Here is a 21,479-nt window from a genome sequence, read left to right as displayed (position 1 = left end):
AAAAATATGTACATAACATTATGTAAAGACCATGTATAACTTGTCATATGCATAAAACATCACCTCTTTAGTGACACAGATCAGTTAGATAGGAGACTGCTTTCCTCAAGGTGATTCCTCTCCTTTTTACTTTCAGTTTTAGCTCTAACGAGTTATCCGGTCTTAACACACCCCCACTGTGATCTTGTTGCTCCATTAGTATGATTGACATCCAATGCAGCCAATTAACATAACAGCTTCCTTTCAAATATATATATATATTTTAATGTATATGCTTGTTATCTGTGTATTTTAACATTTGCTATACCAGTAGTTTATCAAGCAAGCACTGCCACTTTAACACAATAAAAAAAAAAGTGCTCCCCACTTCCCCCCCGGGGCACTGCCCGGGGTCTGCCCGCTCCTAGAAATGGCCCTGTCTAACTTTCACCCATGCCCTCACTAAGAGGCTGACAGGACTACTTAAACCTCCGATCCCATTGCGAAGAGTACTACACTCCATAAGAGACTTCTCCGAATCTTCCGTCACTTCTCTGCCAACCTCCTGTGATGAAAGGCAAAGGATGACTGTGGGATGAGGGGGGTGGGGGAGGTATTTAAGCCTTTGGCTGGGGTATCTCTGCCTCCTCCTGGTGGTCAGGTTCTTAATTCCCACAAGTAATCATACTCACAACCTCCTATGACCCAGACAACTAGAGAAACAGACTCTCTCCGTTGCCACATGGTCAGGAATACGGAAATGGAGACTAGAAACGTGACCACGCCGGCTGTTATGTTCCAAAATAACCGCAAGCCCAAATATCACTACACATTAGCTGACAGAATCACATAACAAACATGATTAAAGTACCCCCTTTTCAATAACCCTCCTCAGGAGATATTAACCCTCGAATACCGGAATCTACGCTGTGGAACAGGAACACAGCCCGTCAAGTGTGACAGATAGTAGCCTCGCTTCTGACATGGACTTGAGTGAGGAAAGGTAGGCAGCGAAACTCGTCAACGCTGATTGCTTATGGAGCTGTTAAACTGAGTCTGGATGGTTTCGGAGAAAGATTCTCCCTACATCTCTGGACTCTAACATTCACCCATGCTCTCACTGAGAGGATGACAGGACTACTTAAAACTCCAATCCCTTTGCGAAGAGTACTACCCTCCATAAGAGACTACTCCGAATCTTCCGACACTTCTCTGCCAACCTCCTGTTACGAAAGGCAAAGAATGAATGGGGGATGAGGGAAGTGGGGGAGGCATTTAAGCCTTTGGCTGGGGTGTCTTTGCCTCCTCCTGGTGGCCAGGTTCGTAATTCCCAAAAGTAATGAATGCAGCTGTGGGCTCTCCCCATTTAAGAAGAAAACCAGTGGCCTACAGCATGCTATTTAAAAGATCTTTCTAATGTACTTGTATTATCACATTATCTTCATTCTCTTTGTATCTTTTGTTGAAAAGCAGGGATGTAAGTGGAGCATGGATGTGTCTGGAATCTGGAGCACTATATGGCAGCAGTTTTGCAAGAATGTTATCCATTTGCAGTAGCACTTGATGGCAGCACTATTTCCTGCCATGTAGTCCCCCAGATACCTACCTAGGTATCGCTTTAACAATACAATGGTACAAAGCAAATTTGATAATAGAAGTAAATTGGAAACTTTTTAATTGCATGCTCTGAGTTTCCAATTTACTTCTACTATGTCCCTTTCATTTGGAAACTGGAATAGAAAACAATAATAAGGACTGATATGACAGAAACAGAGAAGTAATTAGAGGAGATCTGTAAGTAACAAATAATCAGTCACAACAAATAAGAGAGATGAAATGGGGCAACGAGAAGAGTAGATGGAGAATGACAATGTAGTTTGCTTAGGATATCCAGCAGTATAGAGAGTAATGCAGACTCCTAGATCTCTAACACTAAGGGCTAGATTTATCAACACTGAGGCGTACAGGGGCGCGTATACGCGCCCCTGTACGCCTCAGCTCGTCTGTGGTGGGGCGAAATTACCCGCAGGTAATTAACATTGCACACGAGCGCAATTTTGCGCTTGCATGCAATCCTGCCCCCTGCCTGCGCACAGCCAATCACGCGCAGGCAGGAGCTGTCAATCTCCTCAGTTGGACTCGACCGAGGAGATTGAATTTCGCCACAATAGAGGTGGCGTAGATGTTAGGGAAGCAGCGGTCTGGTGACTGCTGCTTGATAAATCCCGGCAAGCAAGTTCTTGAGAGAACTTGCTGCCGTAGGGGCTTAATAAATCTAGCCCTAAAGCTACAGCTCATCTCTCCTGGTATCTCTCAGACAACCCCCCCCCCCCCAATCACCTCCAGGATGTGGTCAGCAGTGTCGTGCAGCAGCATAACCAGAGTCCCTGCGCGTATGTAGTTGGCGCAATATGAAAACGTTATCAGGAAGATGGTAGCAAAGTGATGAATTATCTGTTCCTTCAGGTCCTGTAAAGAAATCAAATGATTATTTTTAAAATAGGTCATAAGAAAATAATAAAAAGAGTCTTGGAGAAGGGACAACATGTTCATTAAATATCCTATTCCATATGTAAAAATGCATTGTGGACACACATATATTTATTTATTTGTCTGTCTCTGTCTATATTCATTACAATAACACAAGAAAATATATTCAAACTCATTTTATATCATTTGTAAAAATATCTGTTAAAGAAAATAAATGCAGCATACAATAATTCCTTTATTATTTATTTTTTATAATGTTACAGTTTCTAAAAGTCAGACATTTCCCCTTCTATATTTGAGTAGATGTTGTGCACTTTCATACCACAGCGACTCATGTACAGAGCTAAACGTGGTGTTTAAAAGTGCAGTGCGTATTCATAGGGTACATCTAGAATAAGCAGCAAATGCAAACTAATAGCTGTACACATACTTCTAAGCATATGGGAATAGCAATGGTTGGCATTTTGATTATCAAAGAGCATTTTTTATTAAAAATCTGCTAGATTTCAATTCAAGGCCAGTACACAATAGAAACATTGGTGAATTACACAACAGCCTAAAGTCCCAGGTGTAAAAATATATAATTAAATCCCAATATTTAGAAGTCGCTTCCAATTATTTTTGCTTAGCAGAGCAAAAAACGTACTTAGTCCCCAGTCTGTTTGCATTTACACGAGACCTGTCATTATACCATTGCAAACCTGACCTCTAATTTTTTTTAGACCAGCCTTGATCTAGTGTAGCATTTAAAGCAAAAATAATCTGTTAGAGCTTGTCATTTTGCATTACTGACCCTAAATGTGTTTAACGCCAACAAAGCAGTTAAAGGGATACTGAACCCAAATTTTTATTTTATGATTCAGATAGAGCATGCAATTTTAAGCAACTTTCTAATTTACTCCTATTATCAATTTTTCTTTGTTCTCTTGGTATCTTTATTTAAAAGCAGGAATGTAAGTTTTGGAGCCAACCTATTTTTGGTTCAGTACCCTGGGTAGCGCTTGCTGATTGGTAACTTCTGGTTTTAAATGTGCTTTGTTCTCTAGTTCTCTTCCCTAGTGGGAGCTAGCTGCTGGTTGATATCTATACACATGTGTCTCTTGTGATTGGCTAACTAGATGTGTTTAGCTAACTGTCAGTAGTGCAATGATATTCCTTCATCAAAGGATAACAAGAGAATGAAGCATGTTTGATAATAAAAGTAAATTTGAAAGTTGTTTAAAATTGAATGTTTCATCCCAACAGTGAAATAAAATGTTTTAGTTTCCTGTCCTTTTAAGGACTGAGCTCTAGCCCAATGTAAATAAAGGGACATTGTACAAACATTTATGTGTACTTAACAAAAGCAGTAAAAAATACAAAAGTTTTTTCAAGCGCCCTCTTTTAGTTGCAAAAACATTAGCACAATGCTTTGTCAAAGCACATTGTATTTTTTCTATGCTAGCTATAAAGAAATAAGTTATTAGGGAGTTGTATATGGTTTTATATATTGTTTGCTTCATGTGTTAGACTAAAAGATAACCATTAACTGTGATCCAACTTTGCAAGGCCCTAGTATACCGTTTGAAAGGTATTACTTATAGACACTAATATTCATGATCATTTCTTCAGGGTTTTTTTTTGTTAGAGACAACTCTTGTATAAAATTTGTGCTTTGTCCCACACTCCCATGATAGTCCAAAAAGCAATCCTGTAACCTGAACTTTTAATCCCTCCCACCACTACTCGGTTTAACGTATAGCCGAGCATGGAAAAGGAGACAGATTGGTAGGAAAGACAAAAGCATGATCTAAAGAGGTGCTGTTGCCCAAAAAAAATATAAAGGGCAGGGCCTGTGGACTCTCATCATCCTGAAAGAAAAGAATTTATGCAGGTAAGCATACATTTTGTTTTCTTTCGTATGACGATGAGAGTCCACAGGGAAACCTTGACAAGTGGGATTTAATACCTAAGCAGAGAGTCCATGTCAAGGAAAGGTGGGACAAAAAATGGCAGTTCCTATTTGCCGGACACTGCAGCCTGAAGGACTTTCCTGTCAAAAGTCGCTTCTGAGGAAGCAAAAAAAATCAAAACGATAACATTTGGAGAAAGTATGCAGAGAAGACCAAGTTACAGCTTTGCAAATCTGCTCCAAGGATGCATCATTCTTGAACACCCAGAATGTAGAAACTTACCTGTCTGAGCCAGGAAGCTAAGGCTACCGCTATAGCCTTCTGACCTTTATGAGAACCAGAATAAAGAATAAATAAACTAGAACTTTGTTTGAAATCTTTAGTAGCTTAAAGATAAAACTTTAACACTGTAACAACATCAAGGTTATGAAGAAGCCATTCCTTAGAATTAAAAGGATACAGAAACGACAAATGAACAACAATTTCCTGGTTGATATATTCTGAAGAAACAACCTTTGGATAAAAGTCATACTTAGTACGGACAACTGCCTTATCTTTGTGAGACCAGAAAGGGAGATTCACAAGATAAAGCAGATAATTCAAGAGGAACCTTAGAGAACAGAAATAACTAAATTCAAATTCCAAGGAGGAGAAATAGGTCTCACAACTGACCTTATTTTCTCCAACGATTGGACAAAGGTGTGTACATCAGGAAGTTTGGCTAATTTCTTGTGAAAGAGAAAAGATAAGGCTGAAATTTGGCCTTTCAAAGAACTATCAGACAATCCCTTGTCAAGATCCTCTTGAAGAAACTGTAAAATCCTAGGGATCCAGAAGGAATGACAGAAAAAAAACACTCTGGCAAAACACCATTTAAAATATACTTTCCAAATCTTGTGGTAATATTTTTTTTAGGTGACAGGTTTCCTAGCCTTCAAAAGAGTGACACACAGAATCAGAGAATTCCTTCAGAATTAGCCGTTCAACCTCCATCCTGTTAGATTTAGAGATTTTAAATCTGGGGGGAAGAGAGGCCCTTGAGACAAGAGCCATGGAAGAAAACTGGAGATCCTGAAAAGGTCCGCGTAACATGTTCTGTGGGGCCAAGCTGGAGATGCTGATGCTGACTCCTGTTTGATTCAAACAGTAACTTTAGGAATAAGGACAAATGGAGGGAACAAGTTCCATGGATATACTAAGTCATCTACCATTTGTGCCTTTGGATCCCTGGATCTGGCACAGTGCACTGGCAGTTTGTGATTCAAGTGGGAATCCATCAAACCAATATCTGGAAGGATTGAAGATCTTCTGATGAAGAGACCTGGATGAACAGACTGATGGCTGAGATAATCCGCTTCCTAGTTCTTCACTCCTGGAATGTGTATAGCAGACACATACATTGATTTTGTTGTGCCAGAACAGTATCTGGGGAACCTCCTGAATCGCCAGAGGACTGCAAGTCCCTCCTTAATGATTAATGTATGCCACATCCTTGACATTGTCTGACTGAAAGCAAATTAACTTTTCTTCTTGAGAAGGGGCCAAGACTGAAGAATCGCTCTGAGCTCCAAGATGTTTATTGATAACCTTGCCTCCTGAGGAGACCAGCACCCCAACTCAAAATACTGGCGTCTGTGGTTACAATAGCCCATGTAGGCCAAACAAAAGACACTGCAAGGGTCAAAGAAGGACTTTCCATCCATCAAGATAGAGATTGTCTTACTGAAGAATCTAGAAAAATCTGTTCCAACTGCAGATAATTCTTTGCCCACTCTCTGAGCATAGAGATTTGAAGAGGACGTAAGTGAAAGTGGGGAAATGGAACTGTAGCCAATGCCGCTATCATAAGGCCCACTACCTTAATATAGTTGGAGAAGGGGAACTCTGAAGATTACACACTTTCTAAAGTTTTATTCTGTGAGAATCAGTTAAGTAAAGGTGCATTTATACTGAGTCTATGACGACTCCCAGAAAAGACACATTTGTAGCTGGAGATAATGAACTCTTTGTAACATTTATCCTCCAACCCTGAAGGATAAGAACTTTGGAGTATGAGACACCGCTAGAGGCAGATAAGAGGCCTGAACAAGGATGTTGTCCAGATAAGGAACAATTGATATGCCCTGGACTCGGATTACAGCCAGAAAACCAAAGAAAATTATAACTGTGCTGTAAGAGGGTTACTGAAAGCAAAACAGTATAAAAAGGGGAATCTCTATACCCCTATATATAAGCACAGAGTACAAATACTCTCTAAAAAGAGAGTATTTGTACTCTGATTACAATGCTTCCAACACCTTCGTGAAAATGCTTGGAGCTGTGGCCAGACCAAAAGGAAGGGCAACAAACTGATAACGTTTGTTGTTAAAAGTCAACCTTAGGGACTGATGGTAGTCCTTGTGGATAGGGATATGAAGGTACGCGTCCTTGAGGTCTATAGTGGACATGAATTGACCCTGCTAGATTAAGGATAAAATTATGCGTATGGTTTCTATTTTGAAAGAAGGCACCCATAAAAACTTGTTTAGAGTCTTCATGTCCAAGATGGGTTTGAAATTCCCTTCATTCTTTGGGACAATGAAGAGATTGGAGTAAAAGGCTTGTCCCTTTTTAGAGACAAGTACTGGAACAACTACTCCCATTTCCTCAAGATCCTGAACGCATTGAACGAAGGCAGCAGCCACCTTCGTAGGATTTTTCTGGATGTTAGACAGATGGGGGTCAATTTATTAATATGCGAGCGGACATGATACAATGTAGCGTATCATGTCCGCTGCACATCGATAAATGCAGACAGTATATGTTGTCGGCATTTATCATTGCACCAGCAGTTTTTGTGAACTGCTGGTGCAATGCCGCCCCCTGCAGATTTGCGGCCAATTGGCTGCTAGCAGGCGGTGTCAATCAACCCTATCGTATTCGATCGGGTTGATTTCTGTCAGGTTATGGAGCAGCGGCATTTAGGCTCGCCGGAAACAAGGGGCATCAAGCTCCATACAGAGCTTGATAAATTGACCCCATGGAATCGTCCTCAAGGAGGCCTGGATCGAAAACGTATTCTGTAACCCTGGGAGATGATGTTTTAAGCCCAGTGGCTCTGTAATGAAAAACCAGGCCTTTTGAAAAATGACTCAATCTTCCCCCTTATGAGAACAAATTCTGGTTTGGGGGGGCCACACCTTCATGCCAATTTATAATTGGAGATGGACTTCATGGCTACCAGGCAGGCTTGGTGGAATCTGATCTCTTGAGTAGCGAAAGGAACGAAAATGCCTTCCCAGGTTTATTCTTTTTTTTTATTCTTTATTTTAGAACCAGCAGTGTATAATTAACATACAGTTTCCGCCTTTCAGGGCATCTAATTATTAAGGTCATAAGAAACAAACAAAATACAATATTTACATCATTTGAAATCACAATCTGTTTAAACCAATAAAACTGAACAGCAACAACACACCCAAAAAAAGGGGGGGGGGAGGAGGAGGATGGAGCAAAGAAGAGAGAAGGGAGAGGCAGGTGGGATGCTTCCACTTTTTTAATACCAAATGCCCAAAAGTACTAACTCTGAACGGAAATATCATGTAATCTATCTCAGTAATCGGGAGTGATTTAATAAATGCTGTCCATTTATTAAAAAAATGTCTGATATCTGATTCATTATCTATGTTAGTATCCCTCTGTTCCAGTATACATTGCTTCTTCAAGCAGTTTCTAATTTCTGAAATACTTGGAATCGCCCTCGTTTTCCATTTTTTTTTAAAATTAAGAATCTGGCTGCTAAAACAGAGAGAATTATTCATTTTTCACTATGTTGATGGCCCTTGTTATCAGTGATAAAACCAGAGGGGAGATCTTTAGTGATTTATTCAGCCAGAATTCTAGTTTCCACCAAAAATGTGTAATTTTTGGACAATTCCATAGCATATGTAGCAGGTCTGTTGCAGGAAAGGAACATTTAGGGAATTTGATGAAACTTAAGATTTTCGGAGTTTAAAGCCTTTTTTAGGAGTAAAATATGTCCTGTGTAAAAGTTTAACATGTGCTTCCCTCCAGGTGGCGGACAGAGTGGTTTATTCTTATGGTGGCCATCATATTTTTCAACAAACGCTCTACTGGCTGCAGAGTGATTGTGCCGGAGGGGGTAGGATTATTCTAAATACTAAACTAAGGGGGTTCTTATGTCACTTTTATACAATTGTTGGAACATTAATTATGCAGTATAACCAATATTGTACAGTAATTTATCTTTGATTCTTACTTCAGGGAGTAGTGACCTGAAGAATTTAGAAAGGGCTGATAACTTTATATAGGACTGTTATTACCATAATTTTTGCATAACTCATACACTGTTGTGCTTCAAATATTTTTTCACAAATATGTTGTCCCTCTACACAGCTTACTTATTAAGGTGTTTAATATATATATATAGATATAGATAGATATTTATCTGTATATATCTATACCTATATTTATTTATATATATTTTACCTATAAAACATCAGATATTGTCATAGGGTGTAAGCTGTCCTCATAGTGAGGCTGCGTGAGTGGCTATATAATACACTAACCTGTAACTTCTTGATGCTATGTGGGAGAAGCAAGTGCTTATCAAGGAAATGCCCACTCCACTGATCTTACCTAGATATGAATCCTGAGAACGCAGTAGAGAGCCCATCCAGTACTGTAACTTACAGTAATGGGTATACTGAGGGAGTACATCTTCATCGCCAGACAGGAGGAGGCTAAAGAAACTGTCCCAGTGACACCCGTTGCAGGCTTGTGACCACAACTCCAGATTTGCATTGCACAGCCAGTACTCTCCTTAATCCCTCTCTTCCAGGAACTATCCATTAGGGGAACATTGGGATTAATATCCCTGTAATTCTTCAATAAATCCTTAGCATCTCTATTCCTTGAAGAGGCAAGGAACCACTGAGAGGGAAGGGAAGCAGGTGGGGATGCTTAAAGGGACACTAAACCCCAAAATTTTCCTTCATGATTCAGGTAGAACATGCAATTTTAAACAACATTCCAATTTACTTCTATTATCTAATTTGCATTATTCTTTAGGTATCCTTTGTTGAAGAAATAGCAATGCACATGGGTGAGCCAATCACATGTGGAATCTATGTTCAGCAGGCAATCAGCAGCTACTGAGCCTATCTAGATTTGTTTTTCAGCAAAGTATATCAAGGTAATGAAGCCAATTAGATAATAGAAGTACATGAGAAAGTTGTTTAAAATTGCATGCTCTTTCTAAACCATGAAAGAAAAAAAATTGGGTTCCATGTCCCTTTAAAGCTTTGTTGTAGGTTGTCTTTGCCTCCCCCTGGTGGCCAGGAGATGAATTCCCACAAGTAAGGATTTTCGTGGACTATTACAACCTTATAAAGAAAATGGATTTTTGGAGACCATCCATGAAGAGAAAAGTCATAGAATGATTTTTGCATTCAAAGCACAAGTAGATTTGATAACTGATACAGTTTTTAGAAATAACGATGTGAAAAGAATGTAAAAAAAATAATAGGCTGAACAATAGAACACAAACATACATTCAAGTCAATTTGATTCCAATTCAAAAGCTTGTAAATTGTTTTTCCTTTTTCAGTTAAAAAAAACGTTTCTATGTAGATACATAATGATAAGCTTTTCACCTTGAATAAAATCTACTGCCATAGTTATTTTGAAAAAGTAATTATTGGAAATGCTGCCGAAGCAAAGAACAATACTTATAAAGTTCTATTTTCCTCATTTGGGATCAAGTAGTCTGATAGCAAACATAAAAACTGCTCCCTGGTCTTTAGTTCATATCCATGCCAGACCTTTTATAATATTTTCCTATACCCAAATAAGCAGATAAATTGATATAAACCACATTTAGTGCCATAATGGTTAATTCTGAACTTTGTGCTGGAATGTTTATTTGCTTTAGAATTCTAAACTAACATAATATACAGATATATCTCACCTTCCTCTTCACATCAAATGCCACAGTGAGAAGAAGCGAACAGTAGAATCCCAGTTCCAGCATGTAATACCAGTAGAGAGACTGGATTAATGGCTGCAGAAAGGAACATCAGCACAAATAAACAAATGAATTGTACTTCATATAGAAATGACAATTGTATACATACACGTTACACTAATATGCATTTTGGGATTGACGTATTTCTCTTACTATTGCAGATATTACCTTTATCCAGCAGTTGTTTCAACAATTGGTTGATAAGCTCCTACCTGCATTCTCTCTTTGTGGCAATGCCACCTGTCTACCCCTTCTCCTTGAGCTAAATATCTTTTCTTTACATGAATATCGTTCATGCAAAACTGTACTTTTTCTCTCCTTCACCCTGAGTAAAGTTCCTCCCTGTATCAAATGTACAGTCTACTCGCTGTGCCCGTATTTAAACATTACACCTTCTCAGAGAGTCAGCAGTGGCTTGAATGACACAAAATAAGTCTTCACCAGCTTTCTAAAAAGGTGTAATATTTGAATACTGGTGCATGGGCCCTCCCAGCATATGTGCGTATACCGCTGAAAAACAGTAATAACGTTTACTAGAGACATTTATTGCTAATGGAAGTATATTGCAAACATGTTTCTATTCGAAATTGAAATGCAACCATGCACAGTTATTTTTTACCACCTATCTCTTTAATTCAGTACCTATATTCTTTTTGTTTCCAGTGAGCACCTCCTACTCCCAGAGTGCGCGTCCTGTACTCTCTGTGCACAGCCTACTCTACTCCCAGTGTGCACTTCCTTTTACTCCAAGTGTGCTTTTTCTTCTACTCCCAGTATGCACTTCCTTTTACTGCAAGTGTGCACTTCCTTTTACTGCAAGTGTGCACTTCCTTTTACTCCCAGTGTGCACTTCCTTTTACTCCAAGTGTGCTTTTTCTTCTACGCCCAGTATGCACTTTCTTTTACTCCAAGGGGTCCATTTATTAAGCAGCGGATGCTGCATCGACGCCCCATCGTTTCTGGTCCACCAGAAACAGAAGTTAAAAAGCCAACTTCTCCGACACTTTTTAGGTGCTGTCGGCATTTAGCGAGGTCAAGCGGACATGATTTGCTACAGCCAATCATGTCTGCTCAACCTTTGGTAAATCTACCCACAAGTGTGCACTTTCTTCTACTCCCAGTGTGCACTTCCTTTTACTCCTAGTATGCACTTCCTTTTACTCCCACTGTGCACTTCCTTTTACTCCCACTGTGCACTTCCTTTTACTCCCACTGTGCACTTCCTTCTAGACCCACTGTGGACTTCCTTCTACTCCCACTGTGGACTTCCTTTTACTCCAAGTGTGCACTTTCTTCTACTCCCAGTGTGCACTTCCTTTTACTCCCTGTGCACATCCTACTCTACTTCCAGTATGCACTTCGTTCTACTCTAAGGGGCCGATTTATCAAGCTCCGCGCGAGCCTGATAATTTCATTTCCTTCTGTATGAGGAGAGTCTATGGCATCATTCCTTACTGTTGGGAAATACTGAACCTGGCCACTAGGAGAAGGCAAAGACACCCCAGCCAAAGGCTTAAATACCCCCTACTTCCCTCATATCCCAGTCATTCTGCCAAGGTAACAAGGAACAAAACTGCGGTAAGGAGGCGTTAAGCCCCCAAACCTCCCACGAGAGAGAAGAAAATCTAGGCCCCGAGGAGATTGGAAGCAAAGAGAGTGACACAGTATTGAAGGCTGAATAAGGACTGACACAATCCTCCCTGTCATTTAGCATGCTTAGCTGAACTTGTGCAGAAAAAACAAAAAAAACACACAAATAATAATTTAAGCACTCAGCGCCCTACCGGACCAGCCAGGCAGAACCGGTGCTACGTGTCTGATAAGCCACGAGACAGAAGATCTGATTCCCAGCAGGACTAGCTGCAGCTGGGGTCATAACTGCCAAGTTGCCTAAATCCTCCCTCAGGGGGAAGGCAGAACAGACCAACAGTGGACTAACGAGTCCCTTAACAAACTTCCGAAGAAGCAACCAGAGAGAATCGATCCCAGAAGTTCCCGAAGGAAACAGATAATCGGAAATAAAGGCATCTTAACCGGATAAAAGAAAATATAAGGCAACCCGTAGGTTAACTGTGGTGTGTTGGGTTAATAAACTATGCGCTGTGGGGGTAAAAGCTAGGGAGTCTCGAAGAAGTAATCTCACAAACTTCAAAGTGGGGGTAAAATCTGGATTGGATGAGACTCTTAAGCGCTTGTGCTTAATTACCCAATAAGGAAAGATAGTCTTACTATGTAGTTGGATTCAATGAAATCTATTTATTTTTAGAATTATAAATACATACAATAAAATTTAAAACAATAGAAATTGATTCTTAAAACAAATCTAACTGGTTGGCCAACCATACAGAGTGAATAAAATGATATAATATGTTTTCCAATCCCTGTTATTTAGTGTATTATACAAACATATCTGTATATTTGAATTTTTGAATTTTGGTTTAATTGCAGATATTTTTTATGGATTTGATATAGTGGACTTGTGAAGAAGTATGGTATCCACAAAGAATATTCGCAATATTAATTCTTAATTACCATATTTCAACAAAGGCTAAAAGAGAACAAACACTCCAAATTTTAAAATTCGGAAGAGAAACCCAACAGGTTGATACACAACTAATAATAATGGATGTTCTATATCCTTGAACCAATACAACTGAAATTATGAATACCAAAAGATTATCCTGCTCTTCAACAAAAGATTATAAAAGAACGAACACTAAAAATAAATTACAAAAATAGAAATAAAAATTCCAGAACCAATAATAATGCATGTTTCACCAAAAACCCAATCTGATAACAACACTTCATAAACAATTCAAAATTTCACCAAAAATTTTAAAAAATTGTTTTATGATACACTTTCAACAAAGGCTAAAAGAGAACAAACACTCCAAATTCGGAAGAGAAACCCAACAGGTTTATACACAACTAATAATAATGGATGTCCTATATCCTTGAACCAATACAATTGAAATGATGAATACCAAAAGATTAACCTGCTCTTCAACAAAAGATTATAAAAGAACGAACACTAAAAATAAATAAATTACAAAGATAGGAATAAAAATTCCAGAACCAATAATAATGCATGTTTCATATACTTGCACCAAAGCAATAATAATGGAAATAACGATTATTAATAAAAAACCTGCTTTTTAACAAACGATTACTAAAGATCAAACAAGAACACGCAAAATTGAAATTTCCCATTCCACTGTTATAATAAATTGCATCATCAAAACAAATGACTAAACCTCTAATTTACCAACCCAAGAATTGAGCCAACAATAAAATATGCGTTCTTGCACCAAAGGACTAAAAAGAACATAATAAATATTCAAATTGGCATATACCAAAAACCTTATATTGACTCACAAACCCTGTAAGGATAGATTCTCTGATGTACAAAAAAGTTATTTATGTTTTTATTATAACAATACATTCGTATTTGTGTTTACTACTGGAACAAGTTTTCATAACGTTTTATGCATTTACTTGGTCATCTGATACAAATAAGTGAAAATTCCCCCATTACCGTGATAAACTGAACCATTAATAGGTCACATGCTAAGGAATGACCAATCAAAAGCACCGACACAACAACCAATAGGATCACCAGATTGTAAAGATACAACTACCTAGGGGATCCAATAGAATCAAGCTGAAACGCGTTGCCTACTCCTTGCTACACTAAACATTCTCATAGTCCACTTTCGAAGTGGACCGCCAAGACTACATCAAACCACGGACCAACAAATACGCTTGAAAGATATTCTGAAGCGTTCAAGAACAACCTTCAAAGCACCTAGTACTCCTTTTAAAGGACCGCCAAGAACAACTGAAATACCTTACCTAAAATTGGGCCTAAAGAAACCTGTGGACACCTGCAGATCGGATACTCTGAAACAAATAGAGTACGGATCTAAACAGAACACATTTGCAACAATTCAAGAGGTTTTGAAAACCTGAACCGGGCAAAAAGACCAGCCATCTGACGAAAGGATTAACGGTTAAAGCACACTACCACATTACCCCAGCATCTACTCCTTCAAGTGTGTGTAATCGCGGAGACAAACCAACGCGACATACTGAAACCACTACAACACCGGCAGCGGCTATCCCGGCTTCCGATCCACATTTATCACAGTAAAGATTGAATTGGGTACAAAAAGAAACTAGACCACAAACAAAGTATCCCAAAAGAAACAACGGGTAAGATTTATTATACCTACACCAACTAAGGAAGTTAATGTGAAGGGCAGATAACCAAAACTACTTAACAGTAACTTATAATCGCCACATATATAGCAATTAGACAAAAACGTGTTGCAGCACACCCACACATACTATCCCCACGGAGGACTTAACAACAGCGCTTTTAACAAAAAGCAACAATTACTGTAACGATCACGGCAGAAAGACTTTATCTTTCATAACTTATTATACAATTTTCACTGTATCACTTTATTTTTGTTACTAATGTTGATACCATTGACGCTATTTTAATTATGTATGTTCAGCTTTAAACAAACGAATATGGTAAATATGGTAATTAAGAATTAATATTGCGAATATTCTTTGTGGATACCATACTTCTTCACAAGTCCACTTTATCAAATCCATAAAAAATATCTGCAATTAAACCAAAATTCAAAAATTCAAATATACAGATATGTTTGTATAATACACTTAGTAACAGGGATTGGAAAACATATTATATCATTTTATTCACTCTGTATGGTTGGCCAACCAGTTAGATTTGTTTTAAGAATCAATTTCTATTGTTTTAAATTTTATTGTATGTATTTATAATTCTAAAAATAAATAGATTTCATTGAATCCAACTACATAGTAAGACTATCTTTCCTTATTGGGTAATTAAGCACAAGCGCTTAAGAGTCTCATCCAATCCAGATTTTAACCCGTAGGTTAACGCCCAGGAAGAAACAGGCATATCCGCAGGGCAAGCCAAACGGAACCCTGATCTTCCAACATAAACTGGCAAAGATCTCATAAACAGACAATATAAGAGATTACGTCATCCCCTCATGTCTAATGAGGTAAGCCATTCGAATTAGAAGACTGCGGATTCCTATATCCATTAAGGATAGGATCATCCAATAACTCAAAAACATGTCTGAGTAAAATGCAAAGGTGCGCTATTCTGTAGCGAAAGGCACAACACTCAGGGACAGCTGCACCCGCAGGGAACTGTACAGACCCTCCAAAGGCCGGGAGACCTGGGACAATAGGGCACGAGCACAATCGCAAATAATCATCTGGACTTAGCAGGCGAATAATTGCCAAAAATATGTGAAAGCGAAAATGTGCAGCAAACTCCAGGAAGAACAAGCCCCCGTGTAAGGAGGGATAAACATTTTCTGGGTTACCCGCATGTGTAGTAGTAGAAAACGGTAGGGAACTCGCTTCTCGGAGGACAGGACACCTAGAGGCGGATGGCTTGGCAGTCCCATGATTCCCCGAGCCTGAGGAACCAGGCGCTTTAAGGCGGCATATTGAACATAACTGATTGACCGGAGCAAACGGGGTCAATTGGCATACTTCACAAGTCGAAGAATCTGAATCTGAATTTTGAACAGTGTCAGCATCAGAATCCTTCATAACTAGATAGAGAATATAACAGTATGGACTTCAGAAAAATGTAACGGCACCTGACACCCACAATGGCTGGGACACTCACCACCTCCTAGAACCAGACACTAGCACAGAGCTTTCCAAACTTTTCATGTTGGTGACACACTTTTTAAACCTACATCATTTCGCGACACAGTAATTAATTCAGTTGTACTAGCAAAAAGGAGGTTAAACTAACTTGTTTTAAGAGATACGGACACATACATAAATTATATAATAATAAAATTTGCAAGTAACAGTATGTATGTGCAAGAATTAAAAAAAACTTTAATAACACCAATAGCTACTTACTAGTTTAATGTGATGTATGAGGTTGATGGGATGAACACAATTTCTGAATATTTGGTGGAATATTAGATAAAGACACTCACATTTCATCATCAAGCATTTTTAAGTTTCCACTTCCTATCCTTATATCAAGAGCAGGAGAAGCAATGCACTACTGGGAGCTAGTTGCAAAAAAACCCCACTGACTTCTGCTCAGCGTTTAAGCTGCCGCCCTCAGAGCTTGGTGAGTCCGATTTACTACTGCCCACGCTGCAAACACACTGCTGTCCCACTCAATGACTACACATGCAGTCACAAGCCAATTAAGCAGACTACACGTGCAGTCAGGAGCCAATGTGCCGCCAATGGGAATAGTTTCAGTTCCCACTGAGCTGCGCCAATTGGTTAAGATGATCTGTGACCCACAAGGTATCAATCATGTGTCAACCATGTGATATGCGTAGCAGGCAGGCAAAAGTCAGAAACCAAAAAAATAAATAAATTTAAAAAAATTTGTGCTGTTGCAGGGACACACCTACACACTGCTGCCGACACACTAGTGTGTCCCGACACACAGTTTGGAAAGCACTGCACTAGCAGATCCAAATTTTTCAGTCGCCACACTGTCAGGAATGCAGAAATGGGAAACAAGAACAGAAACACGTCCAGTCACAAGGTGAACCGTACAGTCCAAAAAGGCCCCTATGTTCCAAGCCAAGAGCCCAGGTAACACCACACATCAGCAGATTGAATCACATAAGAAACATGATTAAAAAAAACCCTGTTTAATAACCCCCCTCGGGAGATATTAACCCCCAATTCCAAGATACCAAAGGTGCCTTACTGAGGCCCTATATATACTTAAAGTGGCAGTAAACCTAAAAAATGTTATATAATTCTGCACATAGTGCAGAATTATATAACATTATATGAGTGCTAGCTTTATACAACCTAATATATCCGGTAAACGTTTATAAAAAAACAGGGTTTTCCAGACCCGCCCACTGTGCTCTGAGGGAAAACCAGACCCGCTCAGTAGTGCACAGAGGGCGGGTCTGGAAAACCCTTTTTTTTTAAAAAAAAACAAAACATTTACCGGATATATTAGGTTGTATAAAGCTAGCACTCATATAATGTTATATAATTCTGCACATAGTGCAGAATTATATAACATTATTTTTTAGGTTTACTGGCACTTTAAGTATATATAGGGCCTCAGTAAGGCTCCTTTGGTATCTTGGAATCGGGGGTTAATATCTCCCGAGGGGGATTATTAAACAGGGTTTTTTTAAATTGTTTCTTATGTGATTCAATCTGCTGATGTGTGGTGTTAACTGGGCTCTTGGCTTGGAACATAGGGGCCTTTGGAAGTAATGCAACCTTCTGGTTGGGCGCGCTTTTTTTTAGGTTTACTGGCCCTTTAATAAGTTCCACAGGATAGCACCTTACAGGAAACAATAAATTACAGTACATTCTGATGAAGTAAAATGAAACGATCTTACCAGAATCTACGCCGTGGAACAAGAACACGGCCCTTCAAGTGTGACGAATAGTAGCAGCGCCTCCGCCATGGACTTGAGTGAGGATAGCAGGCAGTGAAGCGAAGTTCGACAATGCTGATTGCTTGTGGAGCTGTTAATATGAGTCGGGTGGTTTCGCAGAAAGACTCTCGTTGCATCTCCGGACTCTAACTTTCATCCAGGCCCTCACTGAGAGACTGATAGGATTACTTCAAACTCCCGTCCCCTGTAGAATAGTACTACTCTCCATAAGAGACCAAACAAACTTCTGACACTTCTCTGCCAACCTCCTGGGACGAAAGGCAAAGAATGACTGGGGGATGAGGGAATTGGGAGGAGTATTTAAGCCTTTGGCTGGGGTGTCTTTGCCTCCTCCTGGTGGCAAGGTTCTTATTTCCAAAAAAGTAATGAATGCAGCTGTGGACTCTTTCCATTTAGGAAGAAAATCTTACCCTTAAAGAGGAGGGAAAGAAGTCTGGATTTAGAAGTCATGTCCGCAGACCAGGACTTCAGCCAGAGTGCCCTACGGGCTTAAACAGAAAAACCTGAAGCTTTAGCATTCAGGCGAATAATTTGCATATTAGCATCACATATAAAAGAATTAGCCACCCTTAAGGCCTTAATTCTTTCCTGGATCACATCGAGAGGACCCTCCACCTCGATCAACTCAGATAAGGCGTCGCACCAGTAGGTAGCCGCTCCAGCAACCGCAGCAACAGCCGGTGCCGGTTGAAACAAATATCCTGTATGTTGAAACATCTTTCTTAACAGAGTTTCTATCTTCTTATCCATTGGCTCTTTAAACGACGAACTATCCTCAAGCGGGATAGTAGTGCGTTTAGCAAGCGTGGAGATAGCGCCATTCACCTTGGGGGATGGAACCCCACAACTCCAATTGAGAGTCCGGAACCGGGAACAATTTCTTAAAGGAAGAAGAAGGGGAAAATGAAGAACCAATCCTTTCCCATTTGTTCTTAATAATGTTCGCCATCTTTACAGGTACCGGGAAAGTCTGTGGTACAACCCTGTCCTCGTAAACCTTATCTAATTTAGGAATCAAAGGTTCCTCAGGCAATTTGGGCTCTGGAACCTCTAATGTAGCCAAAACATCCTTCAACAGAAAGTTTAAATGCTCAATCCTAAATCTAAAAGCTGGTTCCTCCGCAAATGGAGGTTTAGAGGCAGTAGATTCTGACCCAGAAAGAGCGCCCTCTGACGTATCAGAGGCGCCTTCATCATCGGATAATCTTGTATCAGATAAATCCAATAAACTAGTTGATGACCCCTGGGAAGGATAGCAATATTTGACCTTTCGCTTGCGCTTAGCAGGGTGAGGTAAAGCACTAAAGGCCGCAGACACTGCCGTTTGCAACTTCTTAGTAAAGTCATGCGGTAAAAGGCCCCCTTCCAGATGGAGGATTAGGAGTGCTACGGGAAGCTTCATGTGTATTAGGAGATGACTGTAGGGTGCGCACCTCATGGGACGGAGACTTCTCTGAGGTGGACAGCTCAGTGGTATCAAACATATTAACCTTCTTTGACATGATTACTTTATCAAGGCATGTGGAACATAGTTGAGCGGGCGGGTATACCGTGGCCTCCTCACAATATAGACAGGTATTAGACTTAGGTAGGGAGTACCCTCTAACGCATCAGAATCCTCCACAGCTTGCGCTTACAAAGAGTAATAAGAAAAAAATGGCACCTTTATACCCTCAATGGCTGGGGCACTCACCACCTCCTATGACCCAGGCAAAACAGAGAAACTGTTTCTTCTCCAGTAAACCGCACAGTCAGGAAAGAGGAAATAAGTGTGACCACACCCGGTCACGTGGTGAGCAATACAGGACCGCCCCTGCTATAACAGCAAAAAAAAGTGCCAAGTCTTTCAGGCTGCGCAGCTTCCAAAACGAAAGTGAAAACCCTGTACATTCCAACATCTGCCTGAGCCTCATCTCACACATGTCGCAGCATAATCAAATACATTTATGAGATTAATCCCCACTGTTCAATAACCCCCCTCCGGAGATATTAACCCTTGATTCCATACAGCTACACTGTGAACCTGTCTTCTTGCGTTATCATATGTGTAAAAAAAAAAAAATGAAACAATCTTACCGGAAACTAGCAGTGGAACAGAAACACAGCCTCTCAAGTTTGACAGTCTTGTAGACTCTCTCCTGAGATAGACTTGAGTGATGGAAGCAAGCAGTGAAACTCATCAACACTGATTGCTTGGGAGCTGCAACTCCAGACCCTAACTTTCGTCAATGCTCTCACTGAGAGGCTGACAAGACTACTTAAAACACCAGTCCCATTTTCATGGATAGATACCCTTCATAAGGAACTACTCCGAATTTTCGGACACTTCTCTGCCAACCTCCTGTGACGAAAGGCAAAGAATGACTGGGATATGAGGGAAGTAGGGGGAGTATTTAAACCTTGGGCTGGGGTGTCTTTACCTCCTCCTGGTGGTCAGGTTCAGTATTTCCCAACAGTAAGGAATGATGCCGTGGACTCTCCTCATATTAAGAAGGAAATAACATTCTTAGCTCACAGGCTGAACAAAAACAGGAGGCAGGCACGATTTTGCACCTGGCACGTAGTTGGCATATCTTTTCTCTACAAGTTCATTCTGTACATATTTTCTCTTCTGCAGATTCTATGCAACTACACTGTCAATGCACTTTTGCTTACACTACCTCTCTGTCTTTATTTCACAGTCATACCAACGCACAGTCTCGCCTTTCTTTTGACACTGCCTCTCTTCCCAGCACAAACTACTGTAAACATCTGACATTTAGTGAATATTAAGTTACACGTATTGTTCTGTTTTCTGTGTTTGTGCCTAAAAATATACTAGAAGATTACATTACAGATGCAAAACTAGCCAGCCTTCTTAAAATGATTTATATCATATGTCAGAAAGTGGAGAATAATTAAAAAGAACACACAAACGTACAAACAAAAAGCAGGTACATTTAAAGCAAGAAATGTGCATATGGGCAAAGCTAGTGGAAAAGTATAATGGATCAGTTATAGGAGCATCGAAATTACTGCAGTGGTTAAGGGGAAATATAAACATATACATACATACACATATTTAGACATTTATCTGTATGTATCTCTATGTTTTAGCCCTTGGTAGCCCTTTTTTTCCCTAACACCTGAGACCTCATATCTTTGAGTCCTTATAACTTTTTTGTGCAATGTTTTAAAAAAAATGTTTTTATTATGGTGTTATTATGAGTTTAACTGTACTTTGTAATGTATTTTTGATGTGTTTTGTGAAACTTTTTTGTTTCGCAAAACAGTTAACCAGAGCTCTGAGGTCACGCTATCCTGACGTGAGTTAAATTCAATTGTGATCAAGCGATTGCGTTTACTTTTAACTTGTAATATGAGCGCTACATCTGATACCTGCAAACATAACTGTTAGTGCACCAATCTGGCACTTAGTGATTTTTTTTTTTGGTGATCAAGACATTATCGTCTGTTAATTATGCCGTTGTATGGAAATGGAGATCGAATATAAAGTGAGTCAACCCTATTTTTTAGAGCCAATGAAAAATTTGCAAAGATTGGAATCGTTGGCATTAACTACTAATAAATACTGCTATTAACTGTCTCCTTTCCAGGATTCTGGCATTA

At 39.6% G+C, this 21,479-nt stretch overlaps 1 protein-coding gene across 1 annotated transcript in view; it reads right to left on the bottom strand.

Moving 5' to 3' along the window:
* CERS4 (ceramide synthase 4) overlaps positions 1–21,479 on the bottom strand; it is a 501,010-nt gene that overhangs the window by 150,649 nt on the left and 328,882 nt on the right. The window contains exons 7-8 of the mRNA XM_053703019.1: positions 10,330–10,422; positions 2,320–2,448 (exon numbers count right to left, since the gene is read on the bottom strand). Of these exons, the coding sequence (XP_053558994.1) occupies positions 2,320–2,448; positions 10,330–10,422 (222 nt within the window). The remainder of the gene's footprint in view (positions 1–2,319; positions 2,449–10,329; positions 10,423–21,479) is intronic.

Source organism: Bombina bombina, chromosome 2 (genome assembly GCF_027579735.1).
Source record: "Bombina bombina isolate aBomBom1 chromosome 2, aBomBom1.pri, whole genome shotgun sequence".
Taxonomy (NCBI): domain Eukaryota; kingdom Metazoa; phylum Chordata; class Amphibia; order Anura; family Bombinatoridae; genus Bombina; species Bombina bombina.
The sequence above is the reverse complement of the archived record's forward strand: the minus strand, read 5'-3'. Positions and strand labels throughout refer to the sequence as shown.